The sequence below is a fragment of the Schistocerca nitens genome, chromosome 3 (genome assembly GCF_023898315.1).
Source record: "Schistocerca nitens isolate TAMUIC-IGC-003100 chromosome 3, iqSchNite1.1, whole genome shotgun sequence".
NCBI lineage: Eukaryota > Metazoa > Arthropoda > Insecta > Orthoptera > Acrididae > Schistocerca > Schistocerca nitens.
In genome coordinates this window covers 773,943,845-773,970,254 of record NC_064616.1, presented here as the reverse complement: position 1 = coordinate 773,970,254, position 26,410 = coordinate 773,943,845, and the positions used below count along the sequence as shown (strand labels likewise).

The window sequence follows — 26,410 nt, the reverse complement described above, 5'->3', positions numbered from 1 at the left end:
AGCAAACAGAGAAAAGTGACAGTGGGCATCAGTGACAACAAGTGTAATATATAATTACTGCAAAACAGTTTGTCCACAAACTTCATAAAAACAACAAAAATCAAATATAATGATGTCTTAATTAATCTACTGTAAAAGCAGATACATGTTTCATAAACTTAATAATACTGAAAAACAACTCATCAACAAATATAATAAAACACCATAATAGTGTAAATATTGCATAAATTCATTTACATTCTAAGAAATCAACACATGTAACAGGCATTGCAATCAGTATATATTATTCTGTTTTTTTTTTTGCCATACAGGCAGACACTTTAAAACCATATTCGAAGAATGTGCAGAAATTGGAAGGAAAAATGTGGAATACAAGTCTACCTTTGCTTCTCATTTAATTTCAAATGGTCACAGTGTCACTAATATTGCCAATAACCTCACAGTTTTGCATTGTGTTTGTATGCTGATTTACCCTTTGTGCTTCTACTTATTTGCCTTGTTTCCTAGATTGAATGTTTGTTTGTCTTAAGGTCTCTGACATCATCTTTTGTCCTTTCTCTTTTCATAATAATACTTTTTACATGCCTCTTTCTTGTGAGTCTATGTCAGTCTTGTAAATAACAGATTGTTGTGTATTTCATTTGATTTTTTAAAGCATTTTATCAACTTTTGTCTCATTGCTTTACTCTCCCTGCGTACTTCCCTGCCTTCTATAGGCCCTCATTGTCACCTGTCTCACATCTGTTTAAGTGCCACCTCCTGGCATCTCTCTTCAGTCACTCTGTGTTCTCTCAGATGCCTAACATGAAAGTTCATTTTATGTATATTGATTTCATAGATTGGAAATGAATTTTCACAATATTTATGTTTTTATGGTGTTTTAATGATGTTTATTGGTAAGTTTTTCCAGCATTATTTACCGTATTTACTCGAATCTAAGCCGCACCTGATAAATGAGACTCGAAATCAAGGAAAAAAATTTTCTCGAATCTAAGCCGCACCTGAAATTTGAGACTCGAAATTCAAGGGGAGAGAAAAGTTTTAGGCCACACCTCCAAATCGAAACAAATTTGGTCCATTGTAATATGAGACACAATTCAGGTCGAATGAATGATGATACAGCTACAGTAGTTTGATTCGAGTCGTAAGCTTAGCAGTTAAGCTTTACCAGGTAGCCATTGCTATGCATCAGGCGCTCTGTCCGTATTTATACGGATACCCTTCCTTTTTCACGTGCTTCGTCTGGTTTGAATAGATTGCTTATTTTTCTTTTATCTGATAAGTGCCGTTCTCTTTGTTATAGGTGTTTACGTCACTCTAAGCTGAAAATGCATTATTGTACTGTGTCATGCATTGCTTGTCACATTCTGATACTGTGTGTTTATGAACTGTCACCGCTCGCGGCATGGCTTGATTTTGTGAGCACTACCACCGCATACAATAAAAAAAAAAAGAGAGGAATTGTCTCATTAGCTAAACAATGGGAAGAGACTGCTACTTGTTGTTACTTACACTGCTGCTTTCTTTGGTAATGGTCAATAAGAACCAAATAATAGACTGCGTGTGATAGAAGATGTTCTGAACGAGAGTTTAGCTAAAATTTTTCTCTGGTTGAAAATCTTTGCAGACACCTCTTTTGCACATTACATTCTGCACAGAAATAAGTCATCTTGGATGTCAGTTTGGTTTTCAGAAAGGCTTTTCAACAGAAAATGCTATATACGCTTTCACTGATCAAATATTAAATGCTCTGAATAACCGCACATCACCCATTGGTATTTTTTTTTTTTTTTTTGATCTCTCAAAGGCCTTTGATTGTGTAAATCATGGAATTCTTTTAGATAAACTAAATCATTATGGTTTGAGGGGGGCAGTGCACAAATGGTTTAATTCACACTTAACTGGAAGAATGCAGAAAGTTGAAATAAGTGGTTCATGTAATGTTAAAACAACAGCTGATTCCTCAAACTGGGGGGGGCTAAAACAACAGCTGATTCCTCAAACTGGGGGGGGCTATCAAGTACGGGGTCCCACAGGGTTCAGTCTTAGGTCGTTTACTGTTCTTGATATACATTAATGACTTACCATCCCACACTGATGAAGATGCAAAGTTAGTTCTTTTTGCTGATGATACAAGTATAGTAATAACATCCAAAAACCAAGAACTAAGTGATGTAATTGTAAATGATGTTTTTCACAAAATTATTAAGTGGTTCTCAGCAAACGGACTCTCTTTAAATTTTGATAAAACACGGTATATACAGTTCCGTACAGTAAATGGCACAACTCCAGTAATAAATATAGACTTTGAACAGAAGTCTGTAGCTAAAGTAGAATTTTCAAAAATTTTAGGTGTGTCCATTGATGAGAGGCTAAACTGGAAGCAACACATTGATGGTCTGCTGAAAAGTCTGAGTTCAGCTACGTATGCTATTAGGGTTATTGCAAATTTTGGTGATAAGAATCTCAGTAAATTAGCTTACTATGGCTACTTTCATTCACTGCTTTTGTATGGCATCATATTCTGGGGTAATTCATCGTTGAGTAGAAAAGTATTCATTGCTCAAAAACGTGTAATCAGAATAATTGCTGGAGCCCACCCATGGTCATCCTGCAAACATCTATTTAAGGATCTAGGGATCCTCACAGTAACCTCACAGTATATATATTCACTTATGAAATTTGTTGTTAATAATCCAACCCAGTTCAAAAGTAATAGCAGTGTGCATAGCTATAACACCAGGAGAAAGGATGATCTTCACTATGCAGGGTTAAATCTGACTTTGGCACAGAAAGGGGTAAATTATGCTGCCACAAAAGTCTTCGGTCACCTACCAAATAGCATCAAAAGCCTGTCAGATAGCCAACTAACATTTAAAAATAAATTAAAAGAATTTCTAGATGACAACTCCTTCTACTCATTGGCTGAATTTTTAGATATAAATTAAGGGAAAAAAACAACAACTTAAACATTAGTGTCATGCAATATTTTGTGTAATGTAATATCTTGTACAGACATCTTTTATTAACCTGACACGTTCCACATCATTACGAAGTGTCGTATTCATGATCTATGGAACAAGTATTAATGTAATCTAAACTAATCTAATTTAAAAATCTGCTCAATTGCCATGCTTCATTTCTGACTATATCACTATTAGGGATAAGAATAATACGAATATAAACATGACATGATATATATATTCTTCCGCGTTTGCTGTTATCTCACACTAGTTTTGTAGTTTATTAGGCAGACAGGATTTAAATGAGATAGCAGCAAACACGAAAGAATACATGGCAAAATGTTTATATTCGTATTATTCTTATGGTGAAGAGAATACTGCATGTGATTCACAGTTCATAAAAGTTCCTATTAGCAACCATCTCTTCTCACAGGTAGGAAAAAAATCAGAACGTAGAGTTGGCCACATTGACAAACATCCTAAACAGTCCTTCCAGTCGGATTTTCATAGTACATTGAAATGCTGCTACATTCGAAGATGAACAATACGGAATTTGTATTTACTTCGTTGGATAATGTATGAAAATGCAGTGGTCGAAATTCGGAGCGGAGAAAAAAGCTTGTCTTCCACCTTTTTTTAAATTTATTTACTGACGCAGAAGTTTTGGCGCCAGTATTTATCTTTGTGCCTGCAAAGCATGCCTGTGTAGCGCTACATATATTCGATGGCAGAAGTTAGTTGTGGCGGCACCTACCAACATTTTTCAGAACTTCCGCTTACTTTGCACTCGATTCTAAGCCGCAGGCGGTTTTTTGGATTACAAAAACCGGAAAAAAGTGCGGCTTAGATTCGAGTAAATATGGTAGTTCATAAAACATATATCTATTTTTTTTAATAGACAAATTCAAAAGACATAACATTTTATTTTTGTTGCTTTTATGAAGTCTGTAGATGTATTGTTTTGCAGCATTCATGTATTATGCTTGTTGTTGATGATGCCTACTGTTCTTCTTTCTTGGCTCTACAACTCATGATGAGCCTTGGCCTCTTCTACAATTTCCTTCCATTTCTCTTGGTCCTTTGCCAGTAGTCTCCAGTTTCTATAGCCCATCTTCCTAAGATCTTTGATTACTCCATCTTCCCATCTGGCCCATGGTCGACCACATCCTCTCTGCCCTCCTAGCTTTCCTTGTAATATTCTTTTTGGTACTTCTGTATCATTCATGCAAGCTACATGTCCCATCCACCACAGTCTGGATGATTTCACTATCCTTCAGATGGATTGGTATTTGTATATGATATACAACTCATGGTTGTACCACCTCCTCCATCTTCCTCTTTCACAGATTGGGCCGATAATTCATCTAAGTACCTTTCTTTCAAATGCATCCAGTATTTCAATATCTTTAGCTGTTAATGTCCAGGTTTCAGAGGCATATGTAAGCACTGGTCATATAAGTGATTTTTAGATAGTTAATTTAGTGGTATAAGACAGGAGCCTTGAGGATAGAAGTCTTGTTAGGGTAAAATTGGCTCTGTTGGCTAATATTAATCTCTGCTTAATTTCATAGGAGGTATCATTTATATTGGTAACTGTCGAGCCCAGGTACTTGAAATGTTCAACTCTCTCAAATGTATAATTGCCCATTGTTATTGCATTTGGCATATTTTTTCTATGTGCTTTTCCAGCTGCCATATAATTTGTTTTTTTGTTCATTAATAATTAACCCCATGTTCCTACTAGCATGTTTGAGAGCCATAAATGTCTCTTCCATTGCTTTTTGGGTTCTTGCTACTATATCTGTGTCATCTGCGTAGGCCAGTATCGGCACTGATTTATAGACAATCGTTCCCCTATTCAGAAGGTTTGCATTTCTCATCACCCTCTCCATGGCGGCATTAAAGAGAAGACATGCCATTGCATCCCCTTGTTGCACTCAATTTTTAATACTCAGAGTATTGGACATCATTCCTCCTATTCTTATACTACCTTGTGTTTTGCTCATTGTCATTCTCACCAGCCTTACCAACTTTCTCGAGATTCCGAGTTCATCTAGAGCTTGATATAACTGCACTCTGTTTATGCTCTCATAAGCTACTTTGAAATCTATAAAGAGGTGATGCGTGCCAACCCCATATTTGTTTTTTTTTCCAGGATTTGTCTTAAGGTGAATATTTGATCTATAGTTGACTTCCCGGGAGAAATCCGCATTGGTACGGCCCCGTCTCCCTCTGTATGATTGGGAAGATTCTGTCGAATAGTATATTAGAGAATATTTTATATACCAGATTAAGTAGTGTAATTGCCACACTCCATCTGATTTCCTTTCTTATATATGGGACATATGATACCCTCTTTCCATTGTTGGGGCATTTTCTCCTCTTCCCACATTCTGGTGACCATTTCGAGAAGGCTTCATTCCAGCTCTCTGCCTCCTTGCTTTAACAGTTCTGCTGAAATACCATTTGTCCCCCGCCACCTTGTTGTTTTTCAATTTCTTCATGTCACTTTTCACTTCTCCTATATTTGGTGGGGCAGTTTTGTTTTCTGGGTCCTCTTCCCCATTCATTTCTATTGGATTCCCTGGTACAGTTATTCTAGGGTTGAGGAAACTATCAAAATACCTGCACCATCTTTCTCATATTTCCTTATCTTCACTTATTATATTCCTTGTCTCATCTTTTATTAAGTTTTATTTTACTACCAGAAGGCTACCGTGCCACATTCACCTCTCTATAGAATTTTCTTATTTCATTTTTGCTTCTCATGAGCTCCATTTCTGTGACACTTGCTTTCATCCATTCTCTCTTTTTTTTTGGTGAGTCTTCTTTTCAATACTCCATTTTTCTTTCTGTTCTTCTACTATCCTCCTCGTACAGTGTGATCACAGTGTCCTACATGCTTCGTTCTTTTCTTCAGTTGCTATTTCGCATTCAGTATCAAACCATGATGGTCTTACTTGTCATGGCCGAGTTCGAAGTATCTCTCTTATCAATGTCTCCGCCGTCTTTTTTATCGCTTCCCACTGATCTTCGATGTTATATTCTCCAACGTTTATCTGTATATATGTTTGGGCCTCTGAGACTCCTTTCGTCCAATAGGTCCGATTTGTGTCTCACATCTGTCAACACATGGTCGATCTGGTTTACTATGTTTCCATCTGCTAAGGTCCATGTTCCCTTATGTATTTCTTTATGTGTGAACAGTGTTGATCCTATTACCATATTTCTAGATGCTGCGAACAGTATGAGCCTTGCTCCTTTCTCATTACTTGTTGCATGTTTGCTGTGGGGGCCAATTATCTGTCTATAAATCTGTTCTTTCCCCACCTGAGTGTTTAGGTCTCTGTCTATTATTCTGATATCATGCCCTGGGCACTCATCTTACGCTCTTTGCAAAGATTCATAGGATACTTCTTTCTCATCTTCTTCGGATTCTTCTGTTGTTGCATGGGCATTAATTATGGAATAGTTAAGGAATTTCCCCTTTATCCTGAGTGTCGATAATCTTGGACTAATGGGTGTAAACCTTATTACCAAATGCTTTAATTGATGATGTACAACAAATCCTGTCCCCAGCTCATGATTTCTTTTGCTGCAGCTGTAGAATATATTCGATTCTTTCTTTTCTAAAACTCCACTCCCCATCCATCTAATTTCTTATACCTTGCTTCAGATTCATCATTAGATCCAGCATTACTTTCAGTGCCCCTGGCGATATATGGATTTCACATTCCAAGCACCAATATATAGATCTGATCTATGTCTTATATTTATCTTCTTCCTTATTTTCCCTCCTTCATTTAATTGTATTCCATCCTCATTGTCCTTTCTTCATGCCAGGTCCATTTTCCTTCATTCATCCAGCTTTCTTTGTAGAAGTTTTGCAAGAATTGTTTTTTACTGAGCGGGCTGTCAACCCTGCGTCCAACCCCTACCAGTGGAAGGGCGATTTTTAATCAGGGTTTTCTTCCCTTAGCCTTTGGAGACCCAAATCCCTACTGCAAGGCGGCAGTTGTTGTTTTGCTAGTTTTGGTCCGCCCCGGGTATTTTATTTCCCTGGTGTCCACCATATCTGGTGAAAGTTCCCCAATCCACCACCTGGGGAGCCACCCGATGGGAGACTAGCAACTCCACATGGGCATGCCTGCTGTTACAGTTCTCTATTTGACTAATTCCATTGTACTTTGTAGATATCACTAGGTGATGGATTTGAGGGTAGGGATGGAGGTTAACACTGAAACAACCAGTTTTTAGTTATACTGGTTATTTTTGTCTTGAGTTTAATCTAACTGTTAAAACTGGTCAAAATAACCAGTTTCTGAAACAACTGATTTTCAGTTATTTATTGCTATTATTTCCAAGTAATAAACATTGACTCCAAACAAAAATTGAAAAATTCTGATGATGGTGAAGGAATAGGAGATCTTGATTGATGTAGGGTTAAGGCTGTGGCAGAAATCGGTCACACTGTCTTGAGCAAAGATGGTAAAGGTGAAGGTGGTGGGTGCAGCAACAGTGAGAGGAAAAGGTTGTCTTTTTCCTGCCTCATCATTTTTGGACGATATCAATTTTTTGTCCTGAAGCAACACAAAATTAAGGGTTCACTTACTATCCCAAGTTTATGGAATGTCAATAAAACTATAACTGTATCAATCAAATTTACCTTCTCTTTTATCTTTATATGATATCACAAATTTGTTGCACCTCCTCTCACTTCTAATTTTATAAAGCACAGAGGCATTCTGTTTCATTGCTACCTTACTTTATAAAATACTTCCATATGGGCATCCTACCATTATTCAGTACAATTGATTTTCAAGGACAACAGAGAGCCACTACAATATAGACCAGATGGGGCAAGTCTTGCATACTGAACATACATGTGTACTGTCTAATAGGCCACTCTGCATGGAAACGGTTGTCTCTGCAGTGCTATACTGATTCTTATGTCATGTCTTTGTTATAAGTTCCTAATTGCCATCATGGTTATTAAAATAACAAATGATCGCTTTCCCTAATATTTGAAAACAATGAAAACATTATGTGTATCTTTAAAAAAGTTTTAGTCAAAAAGAAAAATTTCGGCCCTGCTGCTATGGCAAATTGCTACACCAGTTTTTTTTTTTTTTTTTTTAGCTGGTTATTAGTAAAAAATGAAAAACCTGTTATAACTAGACAAACACCAAAACATACTGGTTATTCAGAACTAAAATAATGATCATGGTTTTTAAATGTGGTTTATTCAAAATCCTCTACTCTTTCATGAGATTTGCAGTTAAATTATGTGGACGTGTTTGAATGGAATTGCAGAAATTGCTCAGTCAGGAAAACAAGTTACACTTGTATAACACTTCATTAACCATTGTACAGAAAGATGTACACTATTGTATGATTTCCATGTTCAAATCCATCTTCCTTCTGTACCAAAGTTCTTTACAATAGTTTAGAGCCCATTGCTGCTACATATTTGAATATACTTTGAGAAATCTCATGATAAGCTTTTTAAATTTTGTATCAGCATATTTGAATTATACATATTTCTCCATCTCTATACTGGACTTTATCCCATATCTACACGAGGCTGGCATGTAAATTTATGGATTTGACAATGCTAGTGGTAGAGAGTGGCTGGAAGCCTTTGCTGCCACCATCCCTTCATTCCCTCAGGACGGAATTTGTGTACCCCAATTGTCTGTGTCTAGTGTTATCCCATGTGAAAGTATCTCAATGCTTTCTAAATGTAGGTACTAGCCTGGTATTCACCTGGTTAGATGTGGGAAACCACCTAAAAGCCACATCCAGTCTAGCCAGCACACTGGCCCTCATCATCAACTCACCAGGCGGATTTGATCCAGGGCCAGCACACCTCCCTGAATCCCAGAAGCGGTGTATTCTGTGACTTATATAATGATTTATCCCATGACTGTGTAACTTCAACACACTTGGTGTAAAAGATCATGAGAGAGAATAAATAAATAAAAACATATAGACACTAAGCAAAAATTGTCAGTATTTTGAAACATTATTGAATGTGCATAATACGATAGTCAAGCAGATGTTAATGTTTTTCTTGTTACTATTTCTGATGTTATGTGGGATGACTGTTAAGTATTCTCCTTTGTAGTTATTCATTTCTAGTATGACTTATGTGTTTTCTTTATTTTTTTTTCAGACTTGCCAAGTTGTGATCAGAGAGCCATACAGAGATGGCAGGGAAAATAGTTGGACGGGTACTGGCTTCATGAGAGCATTTACAGGCTCTGAACTTGAATTCCCAATTAACAACATTCAGCAAGGAATGGATTATGACATAGTTATACGTTATGAGCCTCAGGTAATTCTTCACTGCTACGACAACCTCCTTGCAAATTTTTCATTCACTCATAAATTATATTGTACCTATGAAAACTAAACTTAGACATGGATTGGCTTTCTGGAACGGTTTGGGAACAGAAATGCAATCAGATTGCTGTAGTTGGGGATAAAGTGGAAACAGTTTTTTGTAGTCAGCTGTTACCGGATGCTCTAGAGGCAACCAATGAATTTTCTTCTATATCTTGTCTGCAGCAAAACTTGTTAGTTAGTACCATGTTATCATTTGTTCCATGTTGGATGTTTGTAATGCTTCAGTATAGGTAAAGTCCTATCATTCCATTGTCTCAGTGTCATCTTTTGTAACCTGTTGCAAAGCATCATGTTTGCCTCCAATACTGACAGCCAGTGCTATCTTCAGCAGAGAATGAAGTAGTAATCAATTGTAGGCTAATGTCTTATAATAGCATTCTGTACCTGATTTATTATAGTTATCATAATTTGTTTGCAGATGTTGTTGAAAAAATTATAAACACTCTGAGGCAAAGTATCACATGGATGAAATTTTATACACACATTAGATGGTTGCACACTGTACACTGATGAGCCAAAACATTGTGACCACCTTCTTAATAGCTTGTTTGTCCATCTTTGGGATGAAATGCCTAATTGATTCTGCATATTAGGGATCCAACAGTTTGTTGATAGGTTTGTGGAGGTATATGGCATTAGATATCTACACTCTTCGCTTAATAATGGGCCGCTGATTTGTGTACGCGGTGATGGCATCAGTGACCCAGATGGGTTCCATAGGATTTACATCAGGTGAATGTCGTTGCGGAGACATCAATGTGAGTTCACTATAATTCTCCTCAAACTACTGCAGCACAGTTCTGGCTCCAAGACATGAACAATTATACTGCTGAAAGATGACATTGCTTCCGGGGAAGCATCAAGCATGAAGGGATGCAGGTGGTTCACAGCTGTCAGCGTGTCTTTGGTTACAGCTACAGGTCCAATGCAAGAGGTGGAGAATGTCTCTCATAGTATAATACTGCACCCAGCAACCTGCATCCATGGCGAGGTGCATGTTTCAATCCACTGTTCACCTTGATGGCAGCATTTGTGGAGATGACCATCAACCTAGTGTAGCAAAAATGTGATTCACCCAAAGAGCTGACATGTTTTCATTGACTGACAGTAGAATCCCGATGGTCCCGTGCTCACTGCAATCATCATAACTGATGATGTCATTGGGTCAACATGTGAACAGGGGGAGGGGTGGTATACTGTGGAGCTCTATGTTCAACAATTTATGATGGATCATGTGCTCTAAAACACTTGTGTGCACAAGATTTGTCCTATTTTGGCAGAGATGCCACAGGTCACTAGCTATCCTATTTAACAGAGCAGACAAGCCTTTGAACCCCAAATTCTGTGAAGAGTCATGAACGTCCAACCATTAGTGCCTAGTGGTAGTTCCACTGTCTTACCTCTTTTTGTAGATCCTCACGACAGTACCATGTAAAAATTCAAACAGCTTTGATAGTTCCAAGATACCTGTCCATAGGTTCTGCATTGCAGCCCACATCTTCACTAGGATGATTCTGCATATGTGTATGCTCCACTTACATACTGTTTTTACCATGTTACATGCCCTCAACACCACCAGGCAGCATCCAGCGTCATGGGAGGCAGTTGTCATAATGTTTTGGCTTATCAGTGTATATGGTCATAATCACAGGGTACTATACTAATGGACATATTGGCTTTGGAAATCATCTTCAGTGCCTTGTAGACCCTCTTCTTGCTACATTGTGTTTCTTCAATCATGAGTAGAAATAATCACCGAAAAGTCATATCATCTTGGGAGATAGTGTTCCATGTTACTTCCAGCTATTGTTGTAGTTGGTAATTGGATGTTGTTGTTTCTGAAGACAGGACCGGATGTCATCCTATCATGAACTACAAATGCTCGGTAAGAGAGAAGTCTGCTGCTTGTGTTTGCTGGGAGAACTGACAGACTCCCATTAACTCAAAGAACTTGTTGTTGGCAACAATAATGCCCATTTTACTTTACAACCTCAAGTTTGCATTTAGTAAAGCTCTGTTCTGTCTTGGTTCCATGTTTCTGGCAGTATTATTTGTACATTAACAACAATACACAGCAGTATGGATATGTTTACTGTTGTGGAGTTGACCAATACACACTTTGTGTATGGGTTAATTGAATGTAATGGACGAGCAGCACAATGACACTATGTTGACCTGTTCCCACATAGGCACCAACTATATGACAATTTTAAAAACCAACTTGAGGACTGTTGTATTACTCTGAGTTTTGTGTTGTACCTTTTGATGGTTGCATATTATAAGCTTTTTCACTGTTGTCAAGGTATTTCTGCATAAACATAGGTAATTGCAGTAACAAACTAAATAAATCACAATTACACTATTACTGTGTAATGAACCATATACCACAGGTCCCTTAACTCCAGTTTTAATCTTCCTTATGTGCCTATCAACCATTCAACACTCGTGAATATGTCATATTCCTTCACCCTGCAAAAGACTTAGGACAAGTGATAGTAAACAGTGGTGATTATAACCTGTGTACCAGAATCTTACATGGACACTTAGATATTAATCAGTCATAATATAAATTGGTCATAACTTGCACTATGAGAGCACAACCATAATTATTGTTAGACCTCACCAACAAATGGGTTATGGTGTGGAATGTCTGGTAATCATCTTCTAGTGGCTGTATTTCTTCCAGAACTTGAAAACAGAGGAGCTTGCCATTAGATTCTGTACTCCATACTTATTGAATTGCTTAACACAATACAGCCTGCTGTGGAATGTAGTCCAAGCTGCCAAAGGTGGTGGTCATGTATGTGTGAGGTGTGCTTGCTTGTGCGAATGGATTTGTGTGAGTTTACATTTCAGAAGAAGGCTTTGGCTGAAAGCTAAATGTGTAACAAGCTTTTCGTTGTGCCTGTTTGCAACACAGTGTGTCATCCTTACAGTGAATAGCAATCTGTATTTTTCCTTTATTTCATATTAGTTTTTAGTGTAAAATCTAAATGTAATGTGTAATTTTTAATGCAAACCCTTATCATGTACACGATCACTGGTTAATGGATAAAGATGAATGAATAAACAAACATTTTCTGCAGTACATGTATTTTTTGTCTCTGCTAGGTAGAACTTTGACTATTGACTGCTGTACTGAAGCCTAGGTAATTCAGATCATTCAACTCTCTTTATAGAACTCCCAAAAGCAGATAAACAAAAGCCTCCAGAAATTTATATAAAAAGGAATTAAAATGAAAATAATACAGATTTTTTTCCCACAGTAAACTGAGTGTTGTAAGGTGGCCTGTAGATCATTGCATTTCAAGCACCAAAAACTGCAGAAAGTTCATAAATTGTGTCCTAGCTCTATTCAATGAGCTATTTCCTCCCAGAAATTGCCAAAAGAAAGAAAACCATAAACATAAGTGGCTTACACAAGGAATAAAAATTTCTAGTGTCGGAAGCAGGCAGCTCCACAATAAGCTAAAAATGAAACAGAAATCCTGGTTTTGTTAAGTATGTTAAGTGCTATAAAGCTGTATTCAGAAAAGTTGTACTGGCTAACAACAGATCTGTCCTCAAACATAGAAACAAGGACATGTCCGAAAGAACAGATACCATCTTCATATATATATAGTTAAGGCTCACCAGCCATTTGACCATCTTCTTCTGTGTGGATGCACCAACAGTGCCTGAACTCTTACGGGAATCGGCGGTAAAGCCGCAAGTAATGAGTATGATGGGCAGGGGCACTATGAATATAGTGCGGGACAATGAGTTGCGAATGTGGGTCTCACGGGAGACGTGCCAGAGATAAGTCCCTGCAGTCACACTATCCTCTGTGTCATCGGTGGCTCAGATGGATAGAGCGTCTGCCATCTAAGCAGGAGATACTGTGTTCGAGTCCCGGTCGGGGTACACATTTTCAACTGTCCCCGTTGACTTATATCAACACCTGTATGGAGCTAAGGGTATTCATTTCATTGTAAAGTAAAAGCAGTATGGTCAGTCGCTCGAAATAGGAGTGAGAGAGACAAGGAATTCTGAAAATCACATTTTAAAATATTATAGTTAGCCCCATTCAGATGGCAAATAGTTTTAATGAACTATTCTTAAATGTGGCAAGATCAGATGTAGATATGGAAGCTTATCAAGACAAGGTAAATTCGATAAGGTTGGTAAACAATGGGAATACATATTTTAAATCATTTGAAAAACTCACACAGAGATGTGGAAAATGAGATATTGACTTTAAAAAAGATGTGGAAAATGAGATATTGACTTTAAAAAAGAAAACTTCATCTAGGTGGGATGAAACGCCCACATCTGTAATACAACCTATCTCTCTTCTGCTGGTCTTCTATAAAGTATTTGAAAAGATTGCAACAAAACAAATTCAAAAATTATGTACTATAAATGACAAATTTAAAAATCAGTTGGATTCCAACAATTAAAAATCACTGTAATGCCATCAATGAGTTCACTCAAAATATATGCTCCTCATAAGATATGGGTAGAAAGATCACAGAAATATTCTGTGATCCGACAAAAACCTTTGATTCAGTGAAACACTCCTTACCTGTACACAAATTACAGCTGTATTGAATCAGAGACCTGCTTTGGAATGGTTCAGCTCTTAATTAAAAGATAGAAAACAAAGGGTAATTGCAACTTCTGATTCAAGCAATTACTCCTCAAACTGGGAAACTATTTTACATGGAGTCTCACAAAATTTGATATTGGGTTCCTATCAGTTGCTTTTCTACATAAATGACCTACCACTTGCTATTGGTGTTAATTCAGTTTTATTTGTGATGATACATCAGTTCTAATAGAAAATGAGGTGATTGAAAGTATTCTCAGAAGTGTCAATGATACTTTAGAGCAACTTAAATCTTGGTTCCATCAAAGTGGACTAAAACTAAATGTAACTAAAACCAAAATGATGCACTTTGAAACTAAATAATTAGAACAGAATTAAATATAAGTAATTTGCAATGATCAGTCTATCACAGACACAAATCATGTTAAGTTCTTAGGCCTAACTTGTAATAAAAATTTAAACTGGAAGGTACACATTGACTACTAAGTAAACAAACTGAATAGCTTAGCATTTGCAATGCATATTTTGTCAGGTTCCAAAAATATAGACACCAGGAAGATACACTGCTACTTTGAGTCTGTTATTCTATATGTTATAATCTTCTGGGGGAAATTCAGCAAATGTCTGAAGGCTCCTAGTATTATAGAAGAAAATAAATAGGAATGTGTGTGTGTTGCCAAACAAAAGAAACATGCTGACCACTGTTAAAAAAATATAAAAATACTGTCCATTCCTTCCTCTTATATAAAAGACGTGTTGACTTTCTTATACAAAAAACCAATGGAAATTTGAAACTTTCCATTTCCACTACAACTACAACATTCACCACAGAGGTAATTTTCAAATTGCAATGCACACTTTAAAACTTTATGCCAAAACACCAGAGTATAAGATTAAAAATTTACAATAAAATAAAAAGCAGTAATATATTTAATGTGGAGCTTGGTTTGCTTTTAATACTGAGCTTTTCTCTTCTGCTATTCTGATATTGAGGAATTCATTGAGGACAGTTTCACTGTTTGACCAAGGGAACTGCAGTTTTTTTTTCTTTTTGTGCACTGAAAATTATAGTAAGTATTTGTATAGCTATATCTCAAAAATGCGTATAAAATAATGTAAACTTTTGTATTTCTCCAAAAATGTTCTTAGTTTAAACTTGAAATGTCTCCTATACATCAAATCAAATGATTTTAAAATTGTATGTAATGAGATGAATAAATCATATTTCACATTTGTCTCATAGGTTCCTGGTACATGGGAAGTGCAAGTAGATGTTATCAGACCTGGTCCAGTGGATCGAAGTGGCCCTTGTGCAAATGCTATTCCTGATGATGACACAAAGGTCGTTTTTCTATCACCAGGTAAGTGCAAGCTGTACATTGTACAGTTCATATTGATATTATGTCTGTGCCCAGTAGCTGAGTGGTCAGCAAGACAGAATGTCAATCCTGAGGGCCCGGGTTCGATTCCCGGCTGGGTCGGAGATTTTCTCCACTCAGGGACTGGGTGTTGTGTTGTCCTAATCATCATCTCATCCCCATCAATGCACAGGTCGCCGAAGTGGCATCAAATCAAGATACTTGCACCCAGCGAACGGTCTACCCGACAAGAGACCCTAGTCACATGACATTTTATTTATTGATATTATTATTATTATTATTATTGTTGTTATTGCTATTGTTAAACTTCAGGTTTCTTCCAGGATGTGTGTTCATATCCTTGTTATTCATTCTGTATATTAATGACCTGGCAGACAACATTAATAGTACGTCAGACGTTTTTCAGATTATATAATTATCTATGATGAATAACTATCTGGAGAAAGCTGCACAAATATTCAGTAAAAGGTTGATAAGCTTTCAAAGTGGTGCAAAGATTGGCAACTTGCTTGTTTCGAAATGTTAAATTTTGCATTTTACAAAATACGCACAAGTAGTATGCTATGACTACAATATGAATGAGTCACTGCTGGAATCAGTTAACTTGTATGAACACCTGATGCTAACAGAGTATGAGGATATGAAATGGTCACAGAGACTCAAGTCAGAGGTACAGCAAATGGCAGACTTCACTTCAGTGGAAGGATACTGGGAAAATGCAGTCAGTTCACAAAGGAGACTTCTTACAAAACACTCATGCAACCCCTACCAGAATATTGCTTAATGTGTGAGACCCATACCAAGTAGGACTATCAGAGGATATTGTATGTATACTGTCACATCGTAACCATACTTGAGTCCAAATCTGAGAGCAGGGGTCACAATGAAATACAGCACTGAACACTGAGAGCTCATTTATTATGAACACCAACATACAGCCAGAAGAAAACTAAACTCCTGGACAGAGAGTGCAGCTGCCTATATAACCATCAAATGTTCTAGAATATACAAACATAAGACATTTCAAGAACTTTCTAGAAATGATAAATACAAAGTAACAAATAATTGCTGGTGGTCAGGTTTGAGCTGGTGACCTGCAGCATGCCAGCCAGCAATGCCAACCACTGTGCCACACTGTACACACCACAGCTCATGGAATTTCTCCCTCTCCTGGAGAAACAGCCACTGTTTCAGATTTTCTCATTGGCACTGACAACAGCACTCTGGAATAGCTTTTGAAATGGTCCCCTGTATGGGGGAACTGGTGGATCCTCTTGTACTGGTTATTTTTTCATATCCCCTCTCTTCACTATGATGAGCATCAAAGATAGCCCCAGTCTTCAAAGTTTCATGGTTGTCAAGTGGGTCTTGAGTTTTCTTGAACCTCCTGTCACGGATCTGTGCATCAGGGCTGTAGTAGGGCATCATAAGAACGTGGATGATGTTTCTGTGCTTTTGTCTTTTTCATGAAGGGTCATAATCTTTGACTTCCTATGTGGCATATAAACATCCAGCAAGTGGTGAAGGATACAATATAGCCAAAAGTAGTTCTTTTAGTAGTGTTTTTGATAGTTGCACTTTTGCTCAGGTGTAAAAGAAAACTGTATCTGTCAATCCGAAACATTTCCAATGTTGATGCTATAGCACATTATAAGAAATACTGCAAAATATTAAAGACTGTAATACGGATGTCAAAGCAAATATATTACAAGGAAAAGATAGTCATATCAGATAACAAAATAAAGACAATATGGGATATGTGATTCTTGAGTTTCTCCAGGCGTATTTGATAATCAAAATATCCACGGGTGTACTGCCAGTCTACAGTGTCCAACGGGCACAATATTTCGGCGATCATACGTGTCGCCATCATCAGGTGAACTGACGGACTGAGCTCCTGTGAACGTGCTGGCACGGAGATCCGTACACTATGGCTGCTCAGGGGGAACTGGGTTCGGTCGCGGCGGCGGCCGATTTAAATACCCTCCGCCCGCGGCATGCTCACTCCGCCGTCCGCGCCCCGCCCCACGGTCGCGCGGTGGAACAGATTGCGACGGCGTCTGAGATGATGTCGGTGTGATGGCTCTGTCCGCCGTGGTCGTCACAACTATACATTTGCTCGATTTACTCTTGATTAACCCAATCGCTGGTTCCCAAGCCTTACTAAGATTATAGCCACAGTCACGGTTTATGAGGTCGTCATTGGTGGGAATTTCGATGGCCTCTCTAACAACGCTGTCCCAGTATCTCGACGTCTGTACCAGACTCCTCGTGCGTTCATACTCCATAGCGTGATTTTCCGACAAACAATGTTCAGCGACCACCGACTTGCTTGGGTACATCAGTCGAGTGTGCCTCTGGTTTTCACGGCATCGATCCTCGACGGTACGCATCGTCTGACCAATATACGACTTGCCACATTGACACGGAATCTGGTACACGCCGGCCTTCCTCAAACCGAGGTCATCTTTGGCGCTCCCCACCAGTGCACGAGTTTTATTTAGAGGGCAAAACACAGTTCCGACCCGGTGTTTCTTCAAAATGCGGGCGATTTTCCCCGAGAGTGCGCCTGTATATTGGAAAAACGCAGTGCCTACCTCCTCCCTCGTGATTTCATCCATCTCCACAGGTTGTGCTGTAGTGGGTGGGCAGAGAGCACATTGAATCTGCCACTCTGAGTACCCATTTTTTCGAAATACAGTTCTCAGATGTTCCAATTCCTGGGGTAGACTCTCTGCGTCAGAGATAGTGCGCGCCCTATGTACTAGAGTTTTAAGCACCCCATTCCTCTGTGAAGGGTGGTGGCAGCTGTCTGCGTGCAAATACAGATCAGTGTGCGTTGTCTTCCAATACACTCCATGGCCTAGGGTGCCGTCAGGCCTTCTCTTGACCAAGACATCAAGGAAAGGTAGTTTACCCTCCGTTTCAGTCTCCATAGTGAATTTGATGTTGGGGTGTATGGAGTTTAGATGTGTAAGGAAGTCAAGGAGTTTATCCATACCATGTGGCGAGATGACGAACGTGTCATCCACGTAATGGAAAAAGCAAGTAGTTTTCCATTCAGATGACGACAGGGCTTCCTCCTCGAAGTTCTCCATGTACAAATTCGCTAACACCGGTGAGAGTGGGCTACCCATGGCGACTCCCTCTGTTTGTTCGTAATATTCTCCATTAAAAAGAAAATACGTGGAAGTCAAGACATGCCTAAAAAGTTCAGTGGTCTTCTCGTCAAACTTCTGACTAATCAATTCTAGTGACTCTTGCAGGGGTACCCCCATGAACAAGGAAACGACGTCAAAACTCACCATGATATCTGACTCACCCATCGTGAAGCTATCAAGGCGTTTAACTCCATACACCCCAACATCAAATTCACTATGGAGACTGAAACGGAGGGTAAACTACCTTTCCTTGACGTCTTGGTCAAGAGAAGGCCTGACGGCACCCTAGGCCATGGAGTGTATCGGAAGACAACGCACACTGATCTGTATTTGCACGCAGACAGCTGCCACCACCCTTCACAGAGGAATGGGGTGCTTAAAACTCTAGTACATAGGGCGCGCACTATCTCTGACGCAGAGAGTCTACCCCAGGAATTGGAACATCTGAGAACTGTATTTCGAAAAAATGGGTACTCAGAGTGGCAGATTCAATGTGCTCTCTGCCCACCCACTACAGCACAACCTGTGGAGATGGATGAAATCACGAGGGAGGAGGTAGGCACTGCGTTTTTCCAATATACAGGCGCACTCTCGGGGAAAATCGCCCGCATTTTGAAGAAACACCGGGTCGGAACTGTGTTTTGCCCTCTAAATAAAACTCGTGCACTGGTGGGGAGTGCCAAAGATGACCTCGGTTTGAGGAAGGCCGGCGTGTACCAGATTCCATGTCAATGTGGCAAGTCGTATATTGGTCAGACGATGCGTACCGTCGAGGATCGATGCCGTGAAAACCAGAGGCACACTCGACTGATGTACCCAAGCAAGTCGGTGGTCGCTGAACATTGTTTGTCGGAAAATCACGCTATGGAGTATGAACGCACGAGGAGTCTGGTACAGACGTCGAGATACTGGGACAGCGTTGTTAGAGAGGCCATCGAAATTCGCACCAATGACGACCTCATAAACCGTGACTGTGGCTATAATCTTAGTAAGGCTTGGGAACCAGTGATTGGGTTAATCAAGAGTAAATCGAGCAAATGTATAGTTGTGACGACCACGGCGGACAGAGCCATCACACCGACATCATCTCAGACGCCGTCGCAATCTGTTCCACCGCGTGACCGTGGTGTGGGGCGCGGACGGCGGGGTGAGCGCGCAGTGGGCGGAGGGTATTTAAATTGGCCGCCGCCGCGACCGAACCCAGTTCCCCCTGAGCAGCCATAGTGTACAGATCTCCGTGCCGGCACGTTCACAGGAGCTCAGTCCGTCAGTTCACCTGATGATGGCGACATGTATGATCGCCGAAATATTGTGCCCGTTGGACACTGTGGACCGGCACTACACCTGTGGATATTTTGTTTAATATGGGATATAGTGAAGGAGGAGACCGGTAGAACCAGACATGAAGAGGAACAAATAGCATTAAGAGTAAATGATACATTGGTGACAGATGTGTATAGTGTTGCAGAACTTTTTAACAAACATTTTATAACTGTTACTGAAAAGATGGGGTTGTCAGGTTCGGTAGATGCTGCTATGGATTACCTTAGACCAGACATTTCAAGTAACTTCCATAATATGAATTTGACCCTCACTACCCTAACAGAAATAATGTCCATCATAAAATCTTTAAAATCAAAAACATCTAGTGGGTATGATGAAATATCAACAAAGTTAATTAAAGAATGTGATTCTGAGCTAAGTAACATATTAAGCTATCTGTGTAACCAGTCGTTTATCAGTGGAATATTTCCTGAATGGCTGAAATATGCTGAAATTAAGCCACTGTTTAAGAAGGGAGATAAAGAAATAGCATCAAATTTCCGCCCAATTTCACTGTTGCCAGCATTCTCAAAAATTTTCGAAAAAGTAATGTACAGTCGTCTTTATAACCATCTTATCTCAAATAAAATACTGTCAAAGTCACAGTTTGGATTTCTAAAAGGTTCTGATATTGAGAAGGCTATCTACACTTACAGTGAAAATGTGCTTAATTCATTAGACAAAAAATTGCAGGCAACTGGTATATTTTGTGATCTGTCAAAGGCATTTGACTGTGTAAATCACAATATCCTTTTAAGTAAACTAGAATATTATAGTGTAACAGGAAATGCTGCAAAATGGTTCAAATCTTATATCTCTGGCAGGAAACAAAGGTTGTTATTAGGAAAGAGACATGTATCAAGCTATCAGGCATCATCCAACTGGGAAATAATTACATGTGGGATCCCACAAGGTTCCATTTTGGGGCCCTTACTTTTTCTTGTGTATATCGATGACCTTTCATCAGTAACATTACCAGATGCCAAGTTTGTTTTGTTTGCCGATGATACAATCATTGCAATAAATAGCAAATCAAGTGCAGTCTTAGAAAGATCAGCCAATAAAATATTTGTGGACATTAATCACTGGTTCCTAGCCAATTCTTTGTCACTAAACTTTGAAAAAACACACTACATGCAATTCAGAACTTGTAAGGGGTGTCCCAAGAGTATATGTCTAACATACGATGACAAGAAGATAGAAGAAGTGGACAGTGTTAAATTCTTGGGATTACAGCTTGATAATAAATTCAACTGGGAGGAGCACACCACAGAACTGTTGAAGCGTCTTAACAAATCTCTGTTTGCAATGCGAATTTTGTCAGACATAGGGGATATAAAAATGAAAAAGCTGGCATACTATGCTTACTTTCATTCCATAATGTCATATGGGATTATTTTTTTGGGGTAATTCATCAAGCCAAGCTAAAGTTTTCCGGGCACAAAAACGTGCAGTAAGAGTTATATGTGGTGTGAACTCAAGAACATCCTGCAGAAGCCTGTTTAGGGAACTAGGGATACTAACTACTGCTTCCCAACATATTTATTCCGTAATGAAATTTGTCATTAAAAATATATCACTTTTTCAAACCAACAGCGCAATTCATGGAATCAATACTAGAAATAAGAATAATCTTCACAAGGATTTAAAGTCACTTAGTCTTGTACAAAAAGGTGTGCATTATTCAGGAACACACATTTTCAATAACTTTCCAGCAGCCATAAAAAGCTTAACAACCAATGAAATTCAGTTTAAGAGAAGCCTAAAGGATTTATTGGTGGCCAACTCCTTCTACTCCATTGATGAATTTCTTAGTAAAACCAACTGATCTGTATATAAGTACAACATAACTTCTGCACCATTTCAGTGCAGTAATGTGTTCATTGTAATTAAGTATTACAGTAGTTGTATTACATGTTTATTACCTTATAAATAAATAAAAAACTTTTTTATTTTAAATTCAGTGCATTAGTATTTGTAAAATGACTCTTAGTGTTCATTAAAAAATGACGATCATTCCACTTGGGACCTGTGGAATGGTACATTAGCTTATTTGTTTTAGTTGTAAATATTTGTCATGTATTGTTGTTTTTCTGACATGTTCCACATCCTGGAGGACCTCCTCACTACGGATCAATTGGAATGAAAGTAAATCTAAAAATCTGTACCAAGTCTCCCAGTCTGTATCTCTTGGTATTGTAGCACTCTTGGCCTGTCTCGTGGGCATTCAGGGTCCATAAGTGAGGCGCTGCTTTGCTTCTTCAGTTCTGGTGATGTGGTGTCATCCCGAGTATCATTGAGTTGAAATGGGGATGGTGTATTCAGTAGTGTTTTGGCCTCATGACCTTGGAGCAGAAATAATGGCATGAAGCCTGTAGTAGTGACTTATTATACTGTGTTGTATGCAAATGTCATGACAGGCAGTATTATACCCCAGTCTCTCTGTTTATCAATGTACATTGAGAGCATATCTGCCGACATCTTATTAAAGCATTCCATGAGGCCTTTCGTTTGTGGATGGTCATCCTGCAATGTGAAATTACTTCAGATTGTAGTTTCGATGAGAAAACGTTCCCATGATCAAAGCCCATTACAAAGGGTGCACTATGCTTCAAAATGATGTCTTCTACCAAGAACTTTGCAGTGTCCAGAATTTTCTGCAATCGACACAACTTTGGTGACAGTGTAGTGGTTGAAGTATTCAGTACAGATGGTTGTCCATCAATTCTCATTTGTTGACTTTGGGAACTACACCAAGAGGGCAGTCCCAGTTCAGAAGAATGACACTGTTGCAGATGGGAATGGTGCCAGATGCCCCAAAGGTAACTGTGGCATGCACTTCCATCATTGGTATTCCTTGCTGTGACTCACATAATATGTAATGGATCAGTATGGACGTGTGTCTGATTTTCTCTAGAGTCTTCATGAATCCCAGGTGATCAGATGTTGGAGTATTGTGGAAATATTTGAGGATATCTGGTTGCAAAGGACTTGGAATGGTGAGCAACCATTTCCTCTCTGCTGGATCATACTTCCTTTTATACAATGCTCCATTTATTAATTAGAATAATCCTTTGACTGGTTCCTCCTCCTTCAAGGTTTCTGTGCTTTTCAGCAGTACTGGATCTTCCCTCTGTTCATCAGCAATGTCATTTTATGCACCAATGACTGAGGTTTCATCCATACTGCTGTCTTCCACCAAAGGATTCCTTGAAAGGCAGTCAGCGTCCTTGTGAGTGTGTCTGGTTTTGTATACCACTGTAAATCACACTCCTGAAGCCTTAGTGTCCATCTCACCAGCTGACATGATAGATACTTCATTTTAGTCAGCCAGCTGGTCCATGACAATGGTGAATGGTTTTTCAAATAAATATGGCCAGAACTTGGTGATGACTGAACAACTGCAAGGCACTCTTTCTCAGTTGTAGAGTATTTCATTTTGGACTTGGTGAGTACTCTGGAAGTATAAGCTATCACCTTACTGAATTTGCACTAGAAATGCACCTGTCCCCTAACTGCTAGCTTTAGCGTGGAGTTCTGTCTCAGCATTATTGTGGCACAATGCTAGGACTGGAAAAATATTAGTGCCTCCTTAAGGATAGGAGACATCTTTCTTGCACCTCATGCCAGGAAATTTTGGCATCTCCCAGCAGTAGTTCGTGCAAGGGACATGCCTTGGAACAGAACACCTTTATGAATTTCCAGTAGTATGAGCACATTCTGAGAAAACTTCTCGCATCTAAATTGCCAAGGAGGCAGAAAATTTGTGACTGCTTTTATTTTCTCTGGATCGAGACAAAATCATCTGCCAGTCACTAGATGCCTCAAGAGTTTTATTTCTTGAACAATGAAGAGGCTCTTTTTCAGAATCATGTGGAGGCCTGCAGTCTGAACACATTTCAGCACAATTGTTAGGCAGCTCACACGTGCTTCAAACACCTTCAAAAAATAATAATGTCATCTAGGTAGCAATGACACATCATCCATTTAAGGAGTAAAATCAGGTTCTCCATTATACGTTTGAAGGTGGCTGGAGCATTACACTCACCAAATGGCATAACTTTAAACTCATGGAGGCCATCAGGAGTTACAAAGGCACTCTTTTTCCAGTTAGCCTCACCAACCTCAGTTTGTCATTAGCCTACCTGCATGTCCATGGTTCAGAAGTACTTTTTTTCCTTTCAAGCAATCCAGGGCACCATCAGATAGACACCTTTCTTTGTGATTTTATTCAGTCATCAGTAGCCAATGCAGAGATCAATGTGTTGTCCTTCTTCTTCACAAGGGCCACAGGAGAGGACCAAGCATTTTCTGAAGGTTTAATGAGGTCATCTTGCAGCATCTTCTTCACTTCTTCCTGAATTTTCCACTATTCAGCTGGCAGAAGTCTGTAAAAGTGCTGGCACAATGGTGAGTGATTCTTTGTGGATATGGCGTTTTACCATGGCCTTCTTAGTCTGTCTCCTCTCCACTTTGGATTTGAAAGCATCTGAAAATTGCTGCAGAACAGCTATCACTCACAGTCATTGTTCAGGGCGTAGGCCAGAACCTATTGTCAGTTTCGTAGTAGTTTCTGCCCCTACGTTATCTGAAGTGGTAATTGGAGATGATTCTTAATCAGTGATAGTAAGCTGACCTTTGTGGAATGGTTTGGTAGTCCCTCAGTGTGTACCTTTAGGGATGAGTTGTGGTTGGTCATGACAGTTTGTGATCCAAAGTTCTCCTTGACCACCTACAGTGTTTATGATCATTGCTGGCATCTACATTTATTTTGTGAGCCTGAGTAGCATTTTGCAATAAATTGAAGTTTCACAGTTTAACTGAACATCTTGATTGATGACTAGAACTCATCTTGTTGATGACAGCACAATAACAATGTCTTCAATGGCACAGAAATACCCACAGCAGTCTTTGTTATATGTACTTGTTGGAAGAGCTTTGTCAATTTGGAGATCTGCTCTTTCACAGTCTATGACTGTTTTTGATACCTGCAGTAAGTTCCATCTGAGAATAACATTATGTCTACATTGTGTTAAAATGAAACATTTGAAGGGCTGTGTTCTGTCATTGATAGTTATTCTCGCACTACATATTCCTATTGGCTGGAAATACACTCCTGGAAATGGAAAAAAGAACACATTGACACCGGTGTGTCAGACCCACCATACTTGCTCCGGACACTGCGAGAGGGCTGTACAAGCAATGATCACATGCACGGCACAGCGGACACACCAGGAACCGCGGTGTTGGCCGTCGAATGGCGCTAGCTGCGCAGCATTTGTGCACCGCCGCCGTCAGTGTCAGCCAGTTTGCCGTGGCATACGGAGCTCCATCGCAGTCTTTAACACTGGTAGCATGCCGCGACAGCGTGGACGTGAACCGTATGTGCAGTTGACGGACTTTGAGCGAGGGCGTATAGTGGGCATGCGGGAGGCCGGGTGGACGTACCGCCGAATTGCTCAACACATGGGGCGTGAGGTCTCCGCAGTACATCGATGTTGTCGCCAGTGGTCGGCGGAAGGTGCACGTGCCCGTCGACCTGGGACCGGACCGCAGCGACGCACAGATGCACGCCAAGACCGTAGGATCCTACGCAGTGCCGTAGGGGACCGCACCGCCACTTCCCAGCAAATTAGGGACACTGTTGCTCCTGGGGTATCGGCGAGGACCATTCGCAACCGTCTCCATGAAGCTGGGCTACGGTCCCGCACACCGTTAGGCCGTCTTCCGCTCACGCCCCAACATCGTGCAGCCCGCCTCCAGTGGTGTCGCGACAGGCGTGAATGGAGGGACGAATGGAGACGTGTCGTCTTCAGCGATGAGAGTCGCTTCTGCCTTGGTGCCAATGATGGTCGTATGCGTGTTTGGCGCTGTGCAGGTGAGCGCCACAATCAGGACTGCATACGACTGAGGCACACAGGGCCAACACCCGGCATCATGGTGTGGGGAGCGATATCCTACACTGGCCGTACACCACTGGTGATCGTCGAGGGGACGCTGAATAGTGCACGGTACATCCAAACCGTCATCGAACCCATCGTTCTACCATTCCTAGACCGGCAAGGGAACTTGCTGTTCCAACAGGACAATGCACGTCCGCATGTATCCCGTGCCACCCAACGTGCTCTAGAAGGTGTAAGTCAAATACCATGGCCAGCAAGATCTCCGGATCTGTCCCCCATTGAGCATGTTTGGGACTGGATGAAGCGTCGTCTCACGCGGTCTGCACGTCCAGCACGAACGCTGGTCCAACTGAGGCGCCAGGTGGAAATGGCATGGCAAGCCGTTCCACAGGACTACATCCAGCATCTCTACGATCGTCTCCATGGGAGAATAGCAGCCTGCATTGCTGCGAAAGGTGGATATACACTGTACTAGTGCCGACATTGTGCATGCTCTGTTGCCTGTGTCTATGTGCCTGTGGTTCTGTCAGTGTGATCATGTGATGTATCTGACCCCAGGAATGTGTGAATAAAGTTTCCCCTTCCTGGGACAATGAATTCACGGTGTTCTTATTTCAATTTCCAGGAGTGTATTTCCTATTGGTGACTTTCAGCACAATCGCTTTCATGTCATGTAACACAGTCT

The 26,410-nt window shown here is 39.9% G+C and overlaps 1 protein-coding gene across 3 annotated transcripts in view; it reads left to right on the top strand.

The window, feature by feature from the left end:
- Positions 1-26,410, top strand: part of LOC126248778 (laminin subunit beta-1) — a 376,490-nt gene that overhangs the window by 290,069 nt on the left and 60,011 nt on the right. For all 3 annotated transcript variants that reach the window (XM_049950147.1, XM_049950149.1, XM_049950148.1), the window contains 2 exons: positions 9,139-9,300; positions 15,203-15,320. In XM_049950147.1, the coding sequence (XP_049806104.1) occupies positions 9,139-9,300; positions 15,203-15,320 (280 nt within the window). The remainder of the gene's footprint in view (positions 1-9,138; positions 9,301-15,202; positions 15,321-26,410) is intronic.